At 46.0% G+C, this 17,199-nt stretch overlaps 1 protein-coding gene and 1 long non-coding RNA gene across 2 annotated transcripts; one reads left to right on the plus strand and one right to left on the minus strand.

Annotated features, from left to right (window-relative positions):
• The first annotated feature begins 6,036 nt into the window (after nucleotides 1–6,036).
• On the plus strand, nucleotides 6,037–14,978 carry LOC148127523 (uncharacterized). Its single transcript, XR_015742511.1, has 3 exons — nucleotides 6,037–6,098; nucleotides 12,990–13,042; nucleotides 14,687–14,978. It is a non-coding gene; the product is annotated as an uncharacterized LOC148127523 (long non-coding RNA).
• On the minus strand, nucleotides 6,296–9,187 carry FZD9 (frizzled class receptor 9). The gene has a single exon (XM_026708459.2). The coding sequence runs from the start codon at nucleotides 8,554–8,556 to the stop codon at nucleotides 6,760–6,762; it is 1,797 nt and encodes a 598-aa protein (XP_026564244.1). The 5' UTR covers nucleotides 8,557–9,187; the 3' UTR covers nucleotides 6,296–6,759.
• Nucleotides 14,979–17,199: the final 2,221 nt, after the last annotated feature.

A 17,199-nucleotide genomic window follows, 5' to 3' on the forward strand; every position in this document is an offset into this window, starting at 1 on the left:
TTCCAGTTTCTGGCACTCCCGTGCATGCGAAGACAAGTTGGCTGGCGCACATGCGTGTGCTGGTACGTGGAACAGCAATAGGTGATAGCTGGCGTGCCTGGAGAGATGGCTCTGTGTGCCCCTTCTGGAACGCGTGATATAGGTTCGCCATCATGGCCCTATAGCATTTCAGACAAATGGTTATCCAATCTCGTCTTTAAAATTTCCAGTGTTGGAGAATTTACAACTTGTTCCACTGATTAATTGTTCTATCAGGAAATTTCTCCTTAGTTTTAGGTTGCTTCTCTCCTTGATTAGTTTCCATCCATTGCTTCTTGTCCTGCCCTCAGGTGCTTTGGAGAATAGCTTGACTCCTTTTTTGTGGCAGCCCTTGAGATATTGGAACACTGCTATCATGTCACCCTGAGTCTTTCTTTTCATTAAACTAGACATACCCAATTCCAGCAACTGTTCTTGATATGTTTTAGCCTCCACTTCCCTAATCATCTTTGTTGCTCTTCTCTGCACTCTTTCTAGAATCTCAACATTATTGTGGTATATAAACTCAGACTATCTATAAACTTAATTAGAGTAGAATTCAGTGTATTGTGTGAATCCAGAACATGGTTAATTCACTGCCCAGGTTTTTCAACTTGTCTAAATTCAGTCACTGAGTAGTTGTCACTTCTCCTTTGACACGCCTTCAAAGTGAGGCCCTCCCTGAGTGCAAGAGCAACAGAAGTACAGGAAGACACCTTTCTGCCAGAGCAGGCTTGAGCGTGTCAGTTCCCGGGGGAGGGGGGGCAAGAGGCAGATGTTACAGCAAACCCTCCTTCTCCTTTTCTGAAAACACCATAAAAACATTAAAAAACAGAGTGACATATGAAAGTAAGACTGATGGCTAGAGGAAGGTGTGCAAAAGTACAATGTGGACTTAGGTCTTGAAGTGAAAAGGGTGGTGTGAGCAGAGGATTAACTGGAAGATGCTGGATTCAGTATCCATTGGGATGTTAATGGCTCAATGGTAAGGTTTAGGAGTATCTGAGAATCCAGGCTTCCATCTCTTCAGGTCAGTGTTTCTCAGTCTTGGCCACTTTTAAGATATGCGGACTTCAACTCCCAGAATTCCCCAGCCAGTCCACACATCTTGATTGAGAAACATTGCACACTAGGCAATCTTGATCTCCCATCTTTTCTGAGTTCAGCAAGTTGCAGTCATGGGAGAGTTAGGAAAATGCAATAGGGATGAAACCATGGGATTTGGAGGTTGTGCACAGGCATTTCCCTGCCAAAGAACTATTATGAGCTGCCTCTGGTGGCCGTGGTGAGGGAAGGGGGCTTTCTAACTGTGATCAAAGTAATTCTAGCCTCATCATAGCGGAGATGTTTCTCAGCATCTCACTTTTGATCAGTTAAAGGAGTCTCTTGAAAGCCCACACCTGGGCTCGTGATGACTCCTATAGAGCAGGGGTCTCCAACCTTTGCCACTTTAAGCCTGGCGGACTTCAACTCCCAGTATTCCCCAGCCAGCAAATGGTTGTCCAGTCTCTTGTTGAAAACCTCCAGTATTCTGTCTTATGATTCACTTGCTGAATATAAAGACAGATAGAATAACTCCACAAATTCTTCCATACAAAGTTTCTTTTATTGGATTATATTACCCTGTTTCTCATATAAGGCTGGGTCTTTTTTTTTTTTTTTTTGAGCCCCGAAAAAATGGCTAGGCTGTCTTTTCGGGGGTGACTTAATCCCCCCTCCTTGCATCTTCAGGCGGGCGGCGACGGCTTGGATGTTGACCTCGGCGTTGGTGGGGCACTTCGTATCAGGGTCAATGCAGCAGCACCATATCCGGGTGTGCAACAAAAGTACTTCCTAACGGCAAGCCCCCCCACCATTCCCCACCATTTTGCATGTTTTAATATAGGCCTTAATTTGGGGGGAGGGGCTTAATTTCATTTCATGCCTATAAAACATGCTGGGACTTCCTATTGGGGGAGGCCGTATTGTTGGAGAAACAGGGTAAGTATCCTCAAGGTGACTCAGTTATGTCGAGATGCATCTAATGTCCAATTCTTTGCATAGTTGAAATCATAGTGTAAACGATATTAATCTTTCTATCCCATATTTCATCCCATAGTTGCAGCGGGTAAAGCTGCCACCATGAGGCTGTGTTCAGACAAGAGTGAGGGAACCTCCCCCAACCCAACAAGGGTCAATTTAGTGACCAATCAAGATTACAGATGTGGCCACATGTCATGGACTACATTTCCCAGGATACCTTAACTACATTTACCATGATACATTCCCTTCAGGGGACAGCTCACAAGTCCTACCTAACTATCCCAAATCCCATTAACTCTAAACTGTCTGGACAGCACATCCAGCGATGGAGCACCCACAACTTCTGAAGGCAAGCATTCCCCTCATTTATTTTCACCATTCAGAATTTCTCACTTCAGAATTTTCTTAGTTCTAGGTTGGTTCTCTCCTTGGTGTAGGGAGGTGGCAGATGCCAATGGAAGTGTCTGAACGTACACTGGAACTCATTAGTGCCCTGTTGCTCACCCCCTGCTTCTATAAAGTGTGGTATAAATAAGCATTTCATTTATAGATTACCCTCAATCCTTTTGTGCAAAGATCTTGAGTAAAGTGAACACACTGTGCAAGTGCAGACTCTAGAATCTTGACTCTCTTTTGTGTGGAAGCAGCCAAACCATCCTTGTTTGAGCTGGAGGCTCCGGAATGATGGATTTCTTTTGGAAATTTTAGACTTTTATTAGACATTGGCATCCATGGACTGAAATCTGCCTTTCTGTGCCCCTGAACAGGGGCAGTGAATAAGTTCTCCAATCTCTTCTCCCTCCTCTAGTTAAAGGCTGCGATCTTCTCCAAGGGACCTTATAAAGGGCAGGCTCTTTGCTTATATAACTATAAATAATAAGTAAATAAATAAAAATATTTTGACAAAAGGACATGGAACCAGAGCTTGGCATTATTTCATTGCTCATCCCTCTGTCACCCACAGGGGGAAATGCCACTGCAGTCTCTTCCCCACAAAATGAGGGGTGAGGAGCATCAAAAGCCCTGTGGAGTTGATGGCTGAAGGATCCCACGTCGCCAGATGCCAAACGTTGCTTGCCTCCCACTGAACCCTACTCACGCCATCGAGGCTCTGGCCGTCAGTGCGTGAGGCACCAGTTCAAATCACCTGGAAGGGGGTGGAGGAGCCTGGAAAGGATTATTCATTCCAGGAAGGCTGGCTCCTGGCAGGCCCGGAGGGGGAGGCAGGCGTGCCAAAATCAGCAGCTGCCCGCCAGAGGCCTGCTTCCAGTCTGCCTCGTCCCGCATGGCTGGCAAACAGTGGTCCCCCCCTCCCCCCCGTCAGCAACTGGCTCCATCTTGGCAGGTGGCCAACTGCTCTCTGGGGAAGGGTGTGTGTTGTCCGTGTCTGTGCTATTTATCGGTCCTGCTGGGGGTGGGGTGTGGTGTGTGTGTGTGAAGTGGTACAGGCAGCTGTGGCCTGCGGTAGGATGTTCTTTCCTGGCAAGCAGAAAGCAGAAAAACATTGTCAACTCAAGAGAAGGGACCCCCTCAAGATCAACACCTTGCTCCCTGAAGGAATCCAAATGGAAGCATTTTGACCAATGTGCATAAATAAATCCAGCGAAGGGCAATCTGCTGGTGACCCTCCTACTGCTGCACCATAGAGAGTATCTTAACTTACTACACCTCTGTATGGTTTGCCAATTGCACAGTGCCAATTGCACAGAGGATTAACATCATTGCCCAGAAGATCATTGGTTGCCCTCTCCCCTCTTTGGAAGAGCTTTATAGCTCCCGCTGCCTTAAGAAAGTTCAAAACATTCTCAAAGATCCATCTCATCTGGGCACCCTTTTTTTGAACTATTACCATCTGGCAGATGGTACAGGATAATAAAAACAAGGACAAATAGGCTGAAAAATAGCTTCTATCCCAGGGCAGTAGCTCTGTTGAATTCTACTGTATAGTGCAGTGTTGGTGTGGTGTCAGGGTTTTTCAATTCAATGTGTGGAGTGTGAAGGATGTGTGTTTGTGTTTATTTTCATAGTCATAATGTATACTGAAGATGGCATTTAATTTGTTGTACGAAGTGCCATGACAATAAAGTAAACTAAACTACTGCTGTTCCACAAACAGGTTATTTAAAAATAATAATCAATCAAAAATGACCTTCCTGTACCTGGCAACTAATATTTCACGATCTACCCCCTTGGAAAAGTACATAGTCCTCGGCTTATGACCACATTTTGAGTCCAACATTCCTGTTGCTAAGCAAGACATTTGTGATGTGAATTTTGCCCCAATCTGCCACCTTTCTTGCCACCGTTGTTAAGTGAGTCACGGCAAATTGTTCCATTAGTGACACAGTTGTTGTTAAACTGGCTACCCCTTTGATCTGGCTTGTTGGACAGTTGGAAAAGATGATCGCATGACCTTGGGGCGCCACAACCTTCATAAGTAGGAATCCGTTGCCAAGTGTCTGAATTTTGATCATGCGATCATGGGGATGCTACAACGGTTTTGTGAAAAACAGTCATAAATCTTTTTTTTTTCAGTGCCCTTGTAACTTTGAATGGTCACAAAATAACAACAGCACTTAGACTTCTATACCGCTTCTTGGTGTTTTACAGCCCTAAGTGGTTTACAGAGTCAGCCTCTTGCCCCCAACAATCTGGATCCTGATTTTACCCACCTCAGAAGGATGGAAGGCTGAGTCAACCTTGAGCCAGTGAGAATCGAACTATTGAACTGCAGCCGGTAATCAGCAGAAGTAGCTTGCAGTACTGCATTCTAACCACTGTGCCACCATGGCACATTACAACAAGCTGTTTAAGTCGAGGGCTATCTCTACTAGCTTATCTTCTATTCCCAAGGCTAAGCACATCCAGCTTCTTCCATCACGGTCTTTATTCTTTACTCTTGGGCCTAGATTAGAGGGTGAATGGGAAAGGGAGGGGCTAGAATAGTGTCCTCGTTCCCCAGCATGGCTGTGTGATTTAATCCGGCTTCTGGATGGCACGGCTGTTTGGAGTGCCTGAAGGAGTGACCTCAGGCAACCCAGATTGGCTCAGGCGAGCTCCCTGCTTCTTTTTCCACCAGGGTCCCTCAGCCAACTCCAAGAGTAGCCCCGTCATTCTAAACATACCACTCGGCAAAGGAGATTCACAAGCATGACCCCATCGGTCCCAGGGATGGCCTAGCGCAGGGGTCTCCAACCTTGGCAACTTTAAGGCTTGTGGACTTCAACTCCCAGAATCCCTCAGCCAGCAAAGCTAACTTTAAGGCTTGTGGACTTCAACTCCCAGAATTCCTCAGCCAGCAAAGCTAACTTTAGGGCTTGTGGACTTCAATTCCCAGAATTCCTGGGATTTGAAATCCACAAGCCTTAAAGTTGCCAAAGTTGGAGACCCCTGGCCTAGAGTCATTCTGAGTAGTAGCTTTGCCATGGTAGCTACAACACAGCACTCTGAGATACTCTGCCTAACCCTAACCCCGCAGCTTCCGGTTACCTTTGGGTTCTTGCCCTAATCGGTTCTACCAGTCCCAAAAGATGAAGAACTTAGTAAGAGCACCCAGAGCTTTGCACGGGTGGGAAGCATTTTCAGGTAGAGCTGGGAGAGATTACAGCCATTTGGATCGATGGCTTTTCCCTGCCTTCCTAATCCATGAATTCCCAGCCTTCAAGGCCCAGGAAAAACTCAAGGCTTGTGTCCTTGGGTCTCCAGCAGATAGCAGAGAAGGTGGATTGGTTAAACCCTTAGCCCAAGAAAAGTGGACTGTCATGGCACAAGAGGCTCACAAGCCCCAAGCAGCTGCCTGCCTGGATTTCAACCGTAGAATGAGCTGAAGGTCAGCATATTGGCAGCGAGCGGGATGTGTGAAGAGGGGGCTGGTTGCACGATGCCTTGTATAGCCTTGGCACAGCCAGCTCTGCTTTGTCACTCTCCAGCTGGACTAAAAATATGTTGAGAGCCTCCTGCCTCTTTGCTTCATCTGCTTGAAACCACTCTCCCCCCCCCCCCCCCCCCCCGGCACGATACTTTCAGAAGGCCAAAGGACCAGTTGCATTTTGGCTCTAGTAAGTAGTCTTGTAGCCCAACTCATCCTGCAGGATATCGGGAAGGGGGGGGGGGCGCTCACCCCCTTCCTTCCTTCCCTCCTTCACCCTCCTGCGTAGACTTTCAGACGGCTGTGCCTGAATGTTTCCCCCTCCCCTTCTTTTGCAACAGCTGTTTCCAAAGCCTCTTGAATTTCTGCAAACAGCAGCAGCCTCAATTGAAATAACACAGCCAGAGTTTATTGCTTTTCTCTTTCCTCTTCTATTACTTTCAGCTAATGAACTTACTTTAAAAAAAAAAAAGAAACTAAAATAAATTACAGAATTAAATAATTTTGGACAAATCCTTTCCCAAAATAAAATGTTAAAAGTAGTTGCTGGACTTTGGCAAACAGAGACACCTAAACCGTAACACTAGGGTGGAAAAAACATTACTTGAGAAAGAGGCAGAGAGAGGAATCCGCAGGAGAGGTCCCAAGCAAGTACTGCAAAGATGCCCTCCAAACCTGCTGAGGCCTCTCTCCAGCCACATTTGCCTTCCTCTTCCAGCCCTCACCCAACCCTCCCATGAGCGCCATGCTGTCTGCTGAAACCTGCTAGGCATTAGGCAGATCCATGACACCGTGTGGTGTTCTCTGATGCTTCTGCTCTTCAAAGGTGCCTCTCTAGGGCTGGTCCAACTTCAGACGTGGGTTGGGTTGTCCAGGTAAGGGTCTGTCTTGGTCATATGCAGCGTAACAGCAGGGGCTTTGTAATGGCAGTGCGCTCCGGTGCAGGTCACCCCGCTACATGGTTTCCCCCTAGTCCTCATTCCCAGTTTCCTGTTGCACAGGCTCTGCCAGGTCTGCAGAGTCTTCGAGCTCCATACCCAAACCCCGCTGGTGATGCCCACCACCAAGGACATGAAAATCTTCAGCATGAAGACGGCCATCGTGGGCACCGAGGCATCCAAGGAACAGTCCACACTCCGATGGCCTGGAAAAGAAGAGCAGCTGTGCTCCAAGGCCTGCAGGTTCCAGTAATCCACATTCAGACGTTCATAGAAATAGCAGACAATGACACACGTGGCTGGGACGGTATAGAGGATGGAAAAAACCCCGATCTTCACCATGAGCTTCTCCAGTTTCTCAGTGTTCGTGCCGCCCGTCTTCATGATTTTGCGGATGTGGAAGAGAGCCACAAAGCCCGTCAGGATGAAGGAGGTGCCAATGACCAAGTAGCAGGAGAGTGGGATAAGGATGAACCCTGTCAGGGCATTGATGTCCATGCTCCCTACATAGCAGAGCCCAGTGAGCTCATCCCCTGCCACCTTCCGCATGGTGAGGATAACAATGGTCTTCATAGCGGGGATCCCCCAGGCTGCCATGTGGAAGTAGCTGCTGTGGGCCTCAATGGCTTCATGGCCCCACTTCTTGCCAGCTGCCAGGAACCAGGTCAAAGTCAAGATGACCCACCAGAGGGAGCTGGCCATGCCGAAGTAGTACAGGATGAGGAACACAATGGTGCAGCCGGTACTTTCCAGCCCCTCTTGGATGATGTATAGCTCCCCGTTCTCCCGGTCACAGGCGATGTTCTCAGCACCAGCCACCGAGCGGATGATGAAGGCCACCGAATAGACGTTGTAGCACATGGAGAGGAAGATGATGGGCCGCTCAGGGTATTGGAAGCGGTGGGGCTCCAGGAGGAAAGTAAGGACGGTGAAGGCAGTGGAGACGAAACAGAGCGTGGCCCAGACGGCCATCCAGATGAAAGCAAAGTCCTTGTCTCGCCGAGACCAGAAGACATCAACTCCAGGGGAGCAGCGGGGTGCACACGACAGGCTCTTGGCGACATACTGGAACTTGTCCGAATTCTCACATGAAGCACTGCTGCCTGGTCGGTTCTCACTGAGGCCATCCCCAGAAGGTCGGGCAGGGCGCGGTGCCACGGGGAGCATGCCCTGACCCCGGTGAGGCTCAGCCGTGGTGGCGTTTTCAGGTGCCTCCATGCACAGGGCGTGCGGGTCATTCTTGGTAGGCAAGCGAGAGCAGTCCAGGGCGTCAGGCCAACCAAAGTGGAAGTGCTCCATGATGGGTGCGCAGCGCTGACGTGCCTGTTCGCACATTGGCCGGCAGGCTGGGATGCTGCTGGATACCTGGTCGGTGCACATGGGCGCATAGAGCGAGCAGAGGAAGAAGCGCAGGTGGCCGTGGCAGCCATAGGCCACCAGCGGGGCAAACTCTTCCAGCTTGAGTGCGGCCTCACGCTGGTGCTCGTGGCCCAGCAAGTTGGGCATGCGGGTCAGGTTGTAGCCGATGCCCTGGCACATGGGGATCTCGATGGCCTGGCACCGCCCGCCCTGGCCACGCTCCGCCTCGTAAACGCCGCCGCCGCCCAGCAGTTCCAGCGTCGAGCCGGCCACCACCAGCTGGCAGAGGAGCGCCGCGATCGCCCGCAGCAGCAGAAGCAGCAGCCCGGCGCGGAGGACAGGCGCGGCCATGCTCACTGCGCTCCTCGCCCCGGATCGCTGCCGCTAGCTGCGCCTCCTGCGCCGCATGGCGCGCGAGCGGTAGCCCAGCGGCGGCAGCTCCCCACACGCCTCTCCGCCGAGGCCGGCGCTTTGCTCCCGGGCGCCACTGTTGCAGCCCGCCTAAACCCCCGAGAGGCGGACCCGGCGCTGGCGGGACACACCCAGCACAGGGCGGGGCAGAGCGAAGGGAAGGGCGCCGAGCCGGCCGGTTGGGTGAGGGAAGTTGAAGCGCGCCGCCTTCGCAGCCGCGCGGCTTCCAGGCGAGGCGCCGCGCTCCAGTCAGCTTTGATGGGCTCCGCCGATGCTCCGAGCGCCCCCCGCCCCCAACTCCGCCTCTCTCCGCAGCGCGGTGTTGTTACTCGCCCAATTGCTGCCGGGGAGCCACAGAGAGGCGCGTAAGGCCCCGCAGCCGCGGAGCGCCGCCTTGCCCTGCACCGGCTCCCAAGTGGATTTGAGGCGGCGGTTGGGGGACTCGCTCTGACGAAGAGACCGCGGGACCCTTCGTGAGGCGCGCAGAGACGGCCTAATCTTTCGGGAGCCGGAGGGGCGGCGTTCTGGCGAGCTTCCTTAGGGTTGCGCTCGGCGGGACTTTTACCTGTGGAGACTGAACGGGCGGAGGCGCCCGAGGGGCGGTGCAGCGCTGGTTTTCTTGGCGCGAAGAAGGCCGGCTTGCCCTGGCTTCCCTCACGGCCAGGCTCAAGCCTTTCTCCGCGCGGCCTGGGGCGCTAAAGTTGCCAGGTGATGTTTCTCAGTCCGGTTTCGGGAAAAATCCTCTCCCTTCACCCCCCCACCCCCGCCCGTCAAGGCTGTAATAGTTCTGCTGAGTTTGGTTTTTCCTCTTGCTGTAGCAGTAGGTTGCAGAAAATGTGCTAGAGTCTAAACTGGTGTTTCTCAACTGCAGCAATTTTAAGATGTGTGAAAGTCTGGGGATTCTCAGTCATCCGGGTCATGGTGGTCTCAAAGGAGTTTTTTTTTATTTTTTTCAAGAGGTAACTAAAAAAGATGTGTGGACTTGCAACTTCCAGATTTCCCCAGTCGGCATGCGTGGTTGAGGAATTTGGGGAGTTGAAGTCCACACATCTTAACATTTGCAAAAATTGTGGGGGAAAAAACTACTTTAAGCTACTGAACAAATGAAAAGTTAAGCTTGTAAAGGGAATATGCCCTGGAAAAGTTTACACGGAGAGCCAGTTTCTTGTAGTGGTTAAGACATTAGCCTAAAACCAAGAGTGCTGAGTTCTAGTCCCACATTATGCATGAAGCCCAACTGGATGATCTTGGTCCTGCCACTCACTCTTCTCCCTGGGAAACAGGCAATGGCAACCTGCCTCTGAAATCTTGCAAAAAAAAAAATGCAGACACTAGTCCAGACAATCTAGGAGCCAACACTGATTCAAAGGCACCAAAATAATAATTAAAAAAAAGTTTACAGTCATAATATTCTCCCTAGAAGGTTGTCCCTACCCTTATAAAATCTATAATGACAATTGTCCCCTACCAAAGAAATTATAATACCCTTCCATTTAATATCATTCACACCCAGGGAATCTTCAGTTTCTCATCCCACATTATGCCACTACACATTGATGTAACTCTTGCTTCCTGCAAGGCACATTCAGTCTACCCGAATCAGACTAATGGTGGCTGCAGGTCTGTTAAAAAACAGGCGGAATATCTATTGCTGGCATCCCAAAGCCACGTTAAAGTTTGTTCCGTTAATTGGGAGGAGACTGTGCCCACCTACTAGAGCCACACTTGAGTAGTGTGTTCAAGCTGCCTTACTTGGTCCTCCTTCCCAGATGATTCGGGAGAAGTCCAGTGGAAATGAAGGACTGGGGACATGATTATAGTGGGCAGACAGCAAGAAAGATCTGCTCTGTGGGGCTTTCAAAACTTCTCCCATCCCCATGAAGTAAAATAGTTGGTCTCAGGTGAATTAATGGGAGGAGGCACAATATCATGCAGATAAGGTGAATTATATAATTTGCACCACAGGACAAATAATGTACAATGTGTCATCTACATCACTGGTACAATGATTTTCCTTCCCAGGACATGCCCATAGTGGGAAAGAATTCTAATTTGATCTTAACCTGAGCACCAATGTTTAAGCTGTTTCTGAATTAAGTCATTGCCTTGACTTGTGTGATGATCCAACATAAATTAATACATTTAATTAATCAAGTGGCTTGAATTTACAGATTATATTAAGCCACAAAAAAATAAACAAATAACCCCCAAGGTCAAAAGTAGCTAAGCTGTACTGTTATAGCTGCTTTTCATTACCTTGGTAAGTATTTTGTGTGGATGTAGCCTTATAGATCAGGGGTCTCCAACCTTGGGCCCTTGAAGCCTGGTGGACTTCGACTCCCAGAATTTCCCAGTCAGCTTTGCAGTCTAATGTGATTGACTATCAGGCTTTGCTGGCTGGGGAATTATGGGAGTCGAAGTCCGCCAGGCTTCAAGGGCCCAAAGTTGGAGATCCCTGTTACAGATGATACTTGCATGAGTGCTTTTTTTTGTATGGATCGAAATGCTTCCCTCCACATAGGGCTTTCTATCCCAAGTCTTTGCTTCTGCATATTAACATTAACATATTCTTCCAATGACTTCAGGATTCTCCTGGGAACTTTTGAAGCTCAAGATGCAGTCAAAGGGGTACTTTCTTTTTTCATCTAGACCTTTTTTAAAAAAAGAGAGAGAGAGGAAAAAAAAACCACCCATCAATTCTCTGCATGCAGAGGTTGATCTGAGACCTGTAGCTCAAAACCTGAAGCAGAGCTACTTTCCCTCTTTAAATGAGAGGGAAGTGTTGGGCATGTTTAATGCATTAGGGAATCTTTAGAAACCGCTTTGAAGATGAAATGTTCTCTGTTAAGTGCCCAGAATGATTATGTATGCAGCAGGTGTAGACAAGGAACGGGGATGTGCAGATCTGCTCAGGAAGAAAAAAAGATAATAAACAGAATATTTAATCACCCGCCTGCCAGTAGCCAGTCTCCTCCTCCTCTTTAATGCAAATATTCTTACTAAAAAGGGAAACTTCTCCCAGCTCCAGGCGGTTGCCTTGATCAGTTGCCGCCAACTGTTCTCAGTAACTTGTCTTTCAGTGGTAGAGATGGGGGAGGGGGCCACACATTGGAAAAATCTGGGCAGTGTTATTTGGCAGGATCCCTGACGTCAGATGCTGCTTTCCCCCACCACAGAGGCTCCACCCACTTGATGGCTTCCTATTTTTACATCAAGGACCCCTGTGGCTACACAGCCCATGTAGATGAAAGTATCTTAATTTCAAGGATCTGTTATTGCTCCTTCCCTCCTTTCAGGCTTTTCTGACAAGAGTGCAAGAATGTTAAGGCTGAATTCTTACATCATATTAAATCAGAGGCCTCCAAACTTGGCGACTTTAAGACTGGTGGACTTCAACTCCCACAGTTCTCCAGCCAGCATAGCTGGAGTTTGGGGACCCCTGTATTAAATCTTGAGCCTAGGTTCAGTTCAGGTTTGTTTGTCTCCTCATAATCGGCATGATTAAAAAGGCAGCCAAACAAATAAAGTCTGTTATTAACTTTATAGCTTGATTTTCACAACAAGTTGAACCACAGATCCTGTTTTAGCCTAGCCTACTGTACTGTTCAAATAAAAAAAATAGATTAAAGCATAATCTATCTATGGAACTCATTGCCTCTTGACGCAATTAGATTAAGTGCACAGATTCAACCTAAGATAAGTCAGCCCAACTCTTAATTACTGATATTTCTTCTGAGGTCATAATTGTCAGTGAGTTGTCAGTGAGTATTTAGAGGTTAGCTTTAAAAGAATAGTTCGGTGCCCAAATGTGAATATCTTAAGCAACTGCAGCCCCATTCCAGCATTGTGCCTTGTTTGCATCTTTTCCTGGAGGAATATTTGTCAGTCTAATGTGATTGACTATCAGGCTGCATTTACAAGTAGGCAGCATAGAGCAAATGCAAAGCAAGGAAAAATTGGTATAATAACTGTTCCTTGCCTGACCTTCTTTAAGTAGCTTTTGAGCACAGGTTCTCCCACGAGACACATGAACCACAAAGAAAATGGGGAGAAAGAACCACTCAGCCAGAGCTTGGCCAGAACTGAAACTTCTTCCTACTCCCCACTTAAATTTGATAATTCAATAAATGTATGGTGTATTTAGTTCAAATTGGTTTGTTCAGGTGATTTTATTTTTTTAAAATTCCATGGATAAATTAATGATAGCCTGTGGAGCATAATAATTTTATAGCACCATTCTTATAATTTAGTAACCATACTCTGTTGAAAGGTGTCAAAATGCCTTTCTTCCGAGGATTCGATTTTCCCGCTGGGAGAGCTCCGGCGCAAGGATACAGACAACTGCTTGAAAGCTGGATCTTTTTATTTTTCAGGAAAGCGAGAGATAGCGAGAAGTCTGCGTTCCTAGGCTAGCTGCTTTCGTATGGTAAGTCCCTGATTTTTATACCCTTTTTCTCCTTTTGTGTGTGAGTGCTTGTATTTGTGTCTTAATGTTTCAAATCCTGTCAGGGTTTGTCTTATCCCTGCCAGAGGGTAAACTCCGCAGGGTGCAGAAGGCAAACTTTGCGGGGTGGTTTGATTGCATTATCGGCTTTGTGCTAATCTCTTTTAGTTTTTAATGGTTTCCTATATTTGTTTTGTGGCAATCTCCTGTCTGTCTCCTTTGTAATTTATATATATTTTTTGTAGCTCTTGTCTGTTTGTTTTGCTGATTTGGCATGTCTTGTGTTTGTAAGGGTTTTCTTATTTCCCTACTTTTCTTAATTATTTGGGCTTTTGTCTAAAGGGCTTCTTTAATACCTTTTATTTGATTCCTTTTCCTATGCAAGTTTGTTTTATGGCTGGCCTGATGTTCCCTTTGAGCTTTTCCTGCTTGAGTGACACCACTGTCCTCGTGAAGTTCCCTTTCCACACTTAAAATCCAAAAGTAAGCAAGTTCCATTCTGTCATGTCTTGAGACTCTTTTTTGCTGGTAAAGCACGTCCAAAATCTCTGGAACAAAGTTCACTAGCTGACCAGCACAAAGGAGTGGACAATCCTATCATTCTTCCTCAGCTCGGTATGCTCCAAAAGTGTTGGGATTGCAATTCCCAAAATTGGCATCCAGGTTGGTTGGGGTACATGCAGCCCTGACACAACAGGAGAAAACCAGGTTAGGGAACATTGGTTTTCTAATGGGTAACTAAAATAAGACCACTGTTTACCACTCTGGATATTGCTAAAATGTGTACGCCAGCCAGAGTCAGTATGTATGATGGGTGGCTAGATAAATATGATTTAATAATTAATGCATTGTGGGTGGGTCACGGATATAGTCAGAGAATTCCCTGTTCCATAATGTTAGAATTCAGAGAAATTGCCCGAATAAAACTGAATGGTCATTTGCTCCTAAGTCTGAAAGGAAACCACCTAGCAAACACAGCTTTATATGCAGATTTGTGTTTCCTCTTAGAACATATGTAGCCCCCATTACTGCTCTGAAATGCTTTTCATATTCATCAGTCAGGATAACAATTTGGTTCTTTCATGAAAACTGCTTGGCCTCGGCATAACTTTACAAATGTACCCTTGCCTTACCCCAATGATGAGGAAAGGAAAGCTATACAGTACAAACTGGAGCATCCAAAGAATATTTAAAGGTTTTTTTAAAGGCAGCTGCCATCTGGAACGTAAAGAACAATTTCCCCCATTGAAAATGACTTGTGAAAATAGCTGAATTTTATCAGCTACCCTTTAAAGTTTTAGTGCAGTATTTTTCAAACTTGTCAACTTTAAGGTGTGTGAACTTTAGCTTCTAGAATTCCCCAGCCCACTAGCTGGAGAATTCTGGGAGTTGAAGTCCATACATCTTAAAGTCGACAAGTTTGAAAAAAAATATGGTACAAGCTATAATTTAGTAATTAAAACAGAGTACATTTCAGGGAGCAAGTCACATTTTGGCTTAGTGAAACCTGTGAAGTCAGCTACTGTTTTGTTGCTGAAGATTGCATGCTGTAGCTTTAAGAACTGGAAGATGATTAATGATTTACCGGCTGCCCATTTCTGCCACAGTCAAGTTGTGATTTTGCAGGAATCCATTGACTTGGAAAGCATGTGATGGAAACAAGTGTGTTTTTGAAATAAACAACTGGAGCAGAAAAAAACAGAAGAGCCAGGTGAACAGACATGATTGAAGATGGAATCAATCATCACACCTGGAGCTGGAAAACAGATGTAGGTGAATTCTTGCAAATGAACCTGATTATTGAATTAAAGCATTTTCTGAGCTTACAGAATCCTTTCAACTAGATAGTAACTTGTCAGGCTGGATTTAGACATCCCTAAGCCACAATAAAACAGAGTTAACACAGTCATCAAATTTAGCATTATGTTTAATTCATCTCTTAGATCTTAACCTGATACAATTAAGCATATTAATGATCCTTTGCTCAGATGGAAAGCCACCATTCTATCAGCCCTCAGGATTGGCCAATGACATTTTGCCACCTAATGGTATGTAGTATATGTTTGTATGCATGTATTAAATTTATTTGCCCATATTGTTTCAAAGTTGGCTGGGCCAGCAGAAAATCATATATCTGTTGCAAGAATGTTGCATATCACCAATGCAGCCAGTGCCATAGGGCACCATAGTATAGCTCTGTCCTCCAATATCTCATAGTTTGATCCCCTTTCAAACCTCTTGCTGGAACCAATCATGCTATGCAAGTTTGTTGTCACCCCAATGCCACTTACGTTCACACCATGCACGCTTAGACTGGTACATTTGCGCTATGAGCAGAGAAACTTGATTAATATTGGTTTGTGTTTTTGGTGGGATTTAGTGTGTAGTGCCTATTGGACTAGTTAACATCAGGGGTGAGATTCTACCAGTTTGCACCTATTCGCTAGAACCAGTAGTTAACATTTTAAGCAGTTTGGAGAACCGGTTATTAGAAGAAATTACTGGCCTAATCCTGTAAGGAAGGCAGGAAGGAAACATTCTGGTGTTGCTTATAGAAACTGCCTCTCCGTTAACCCTTATTACATTCTTGGCAGGACTAGACTTCCTGTCTCAGGAACTTCTCTGGAGTTTGTTTCCCTCCTTTGCTGGTACTTTGCTTGTGTGGAGTGACCATTCAAAGTTACAATGGCACTGAAAAAAGTGACTTATGACCGTTTTTCACACTTACGACTGTTGCAGCATCCCCACAATCATGAGAGGCCAGGGGAGGAGATGCCTGCCTCGATGTGAGTGATATTGAGTTGGCCACGCCCAGCCAATAACAAGACCACCAAGCCACGCCCACAGAACCAGTTGTTAAAAAATTTGAATCCCGCCCCTGGTTAACATGAATGTATTTTTGTGATCCCAGAAAATGGGTTAATTCAGGAACGAAACATGTTGAGTGAACACATGGCATGTTGGAAGAACACATGGCATATTGGCAGAAGGCAGTGACCAAGCTATGGAGTGCAGCACCCATGCTTGTTTTAAAAAAGGAGTGGAACCCGTCCTCTGAGATTCTTCTCAGTCTGAATTAGTTTATAGTTGTTTAATTTTAAATTATCTCAAACCCACTGACTCTGGTTAATTGTGCTAGTTAAAATTAAAGCTGGTTAAACCTGGAGTTTTTGTTCTTTTATTTTGTGGTTTATTATGTTGCATGAATTTTGGATCTTGGATTACTTTAGAGTTGTGTATTGTTCAAATCTGGAGAATGGTTAATTGAATAAGGTTAATGCATATTGGAACAATGTTCCAACATACTGGAACAATAATAATTTATTTAAATTATATACTACTCAATTGGGTGATTGTTGTCTGAACACTATCATAATATCATTTTATTATTATTTTTAACTCTAGTTGTTGTGAGTATTCCCTGGACAGAAAGATGAGTATTGATCAAGTAATAATTTAAAAAACTACCTGTCCAGCTCAGGAAGGATGGGCAGAAAAAAACGGGGCTCAGTAGCAATGACTCCAGGGGAAAACAATGGATCTACTATGGTACCATTTTCCAGGATTAAACTGGCCTGAGAGAGGCATTTCACATTGTTATGTTGTTGTTCCATTTATAAATATTGATGCAAATGAAATGGGGCACATCAGTATCTCAAAAGTAGAGTGAGGAGATGGAAAGAAAAAAACAATTGTTTTCAAGGTTATGGAGATGTTTTCTGGTGGATATTTCATCTTTTTTTTCAAGCTTGAATAATATTTCCATCAAAACATTCCAGTTACTTTATATTTTTAAAAGAAAATCATATAAAAGGAATCTAAAAGAAGCAACTCAGAAGAAAAGGCATGAATTCCACGGCCACATCAGCTATGCTCTATTTCTGTTTCCCCTGACAGGCAATGTTTTCCTTTTTTCTGTTTGTTTAGCACAGTATTGTGTAATAATTCAAGTGCTGGAATCGAATTTGGGTGAACCAAATTCAAGTTTATTTATTTAGTCGGTTTATAAGCAGCCCATCTCATACATACACACACACACACACACACACACACACACACACACACACACACACATATTCGTGTGAGAGAGAGAGAGAGAGATTGACTGATTGATTCTGGGCTGATTACAGTTAAACAGA

Source organism: Pseudonaja textilis, chromosome 1 (assembly GCF_049901715.1).
Source record: "Pseudonaja textilis isolate UNSWEBS1 chromosome 1, rPseTex1.2, whole genome shotgun sequence".
NCBI classification, from domain to species: Eukaryota; Metazoa; Chordata; class Lepidosauria; order Squamata; family Elapidae; genus Pseudonaja; species Pseudonaja textilis.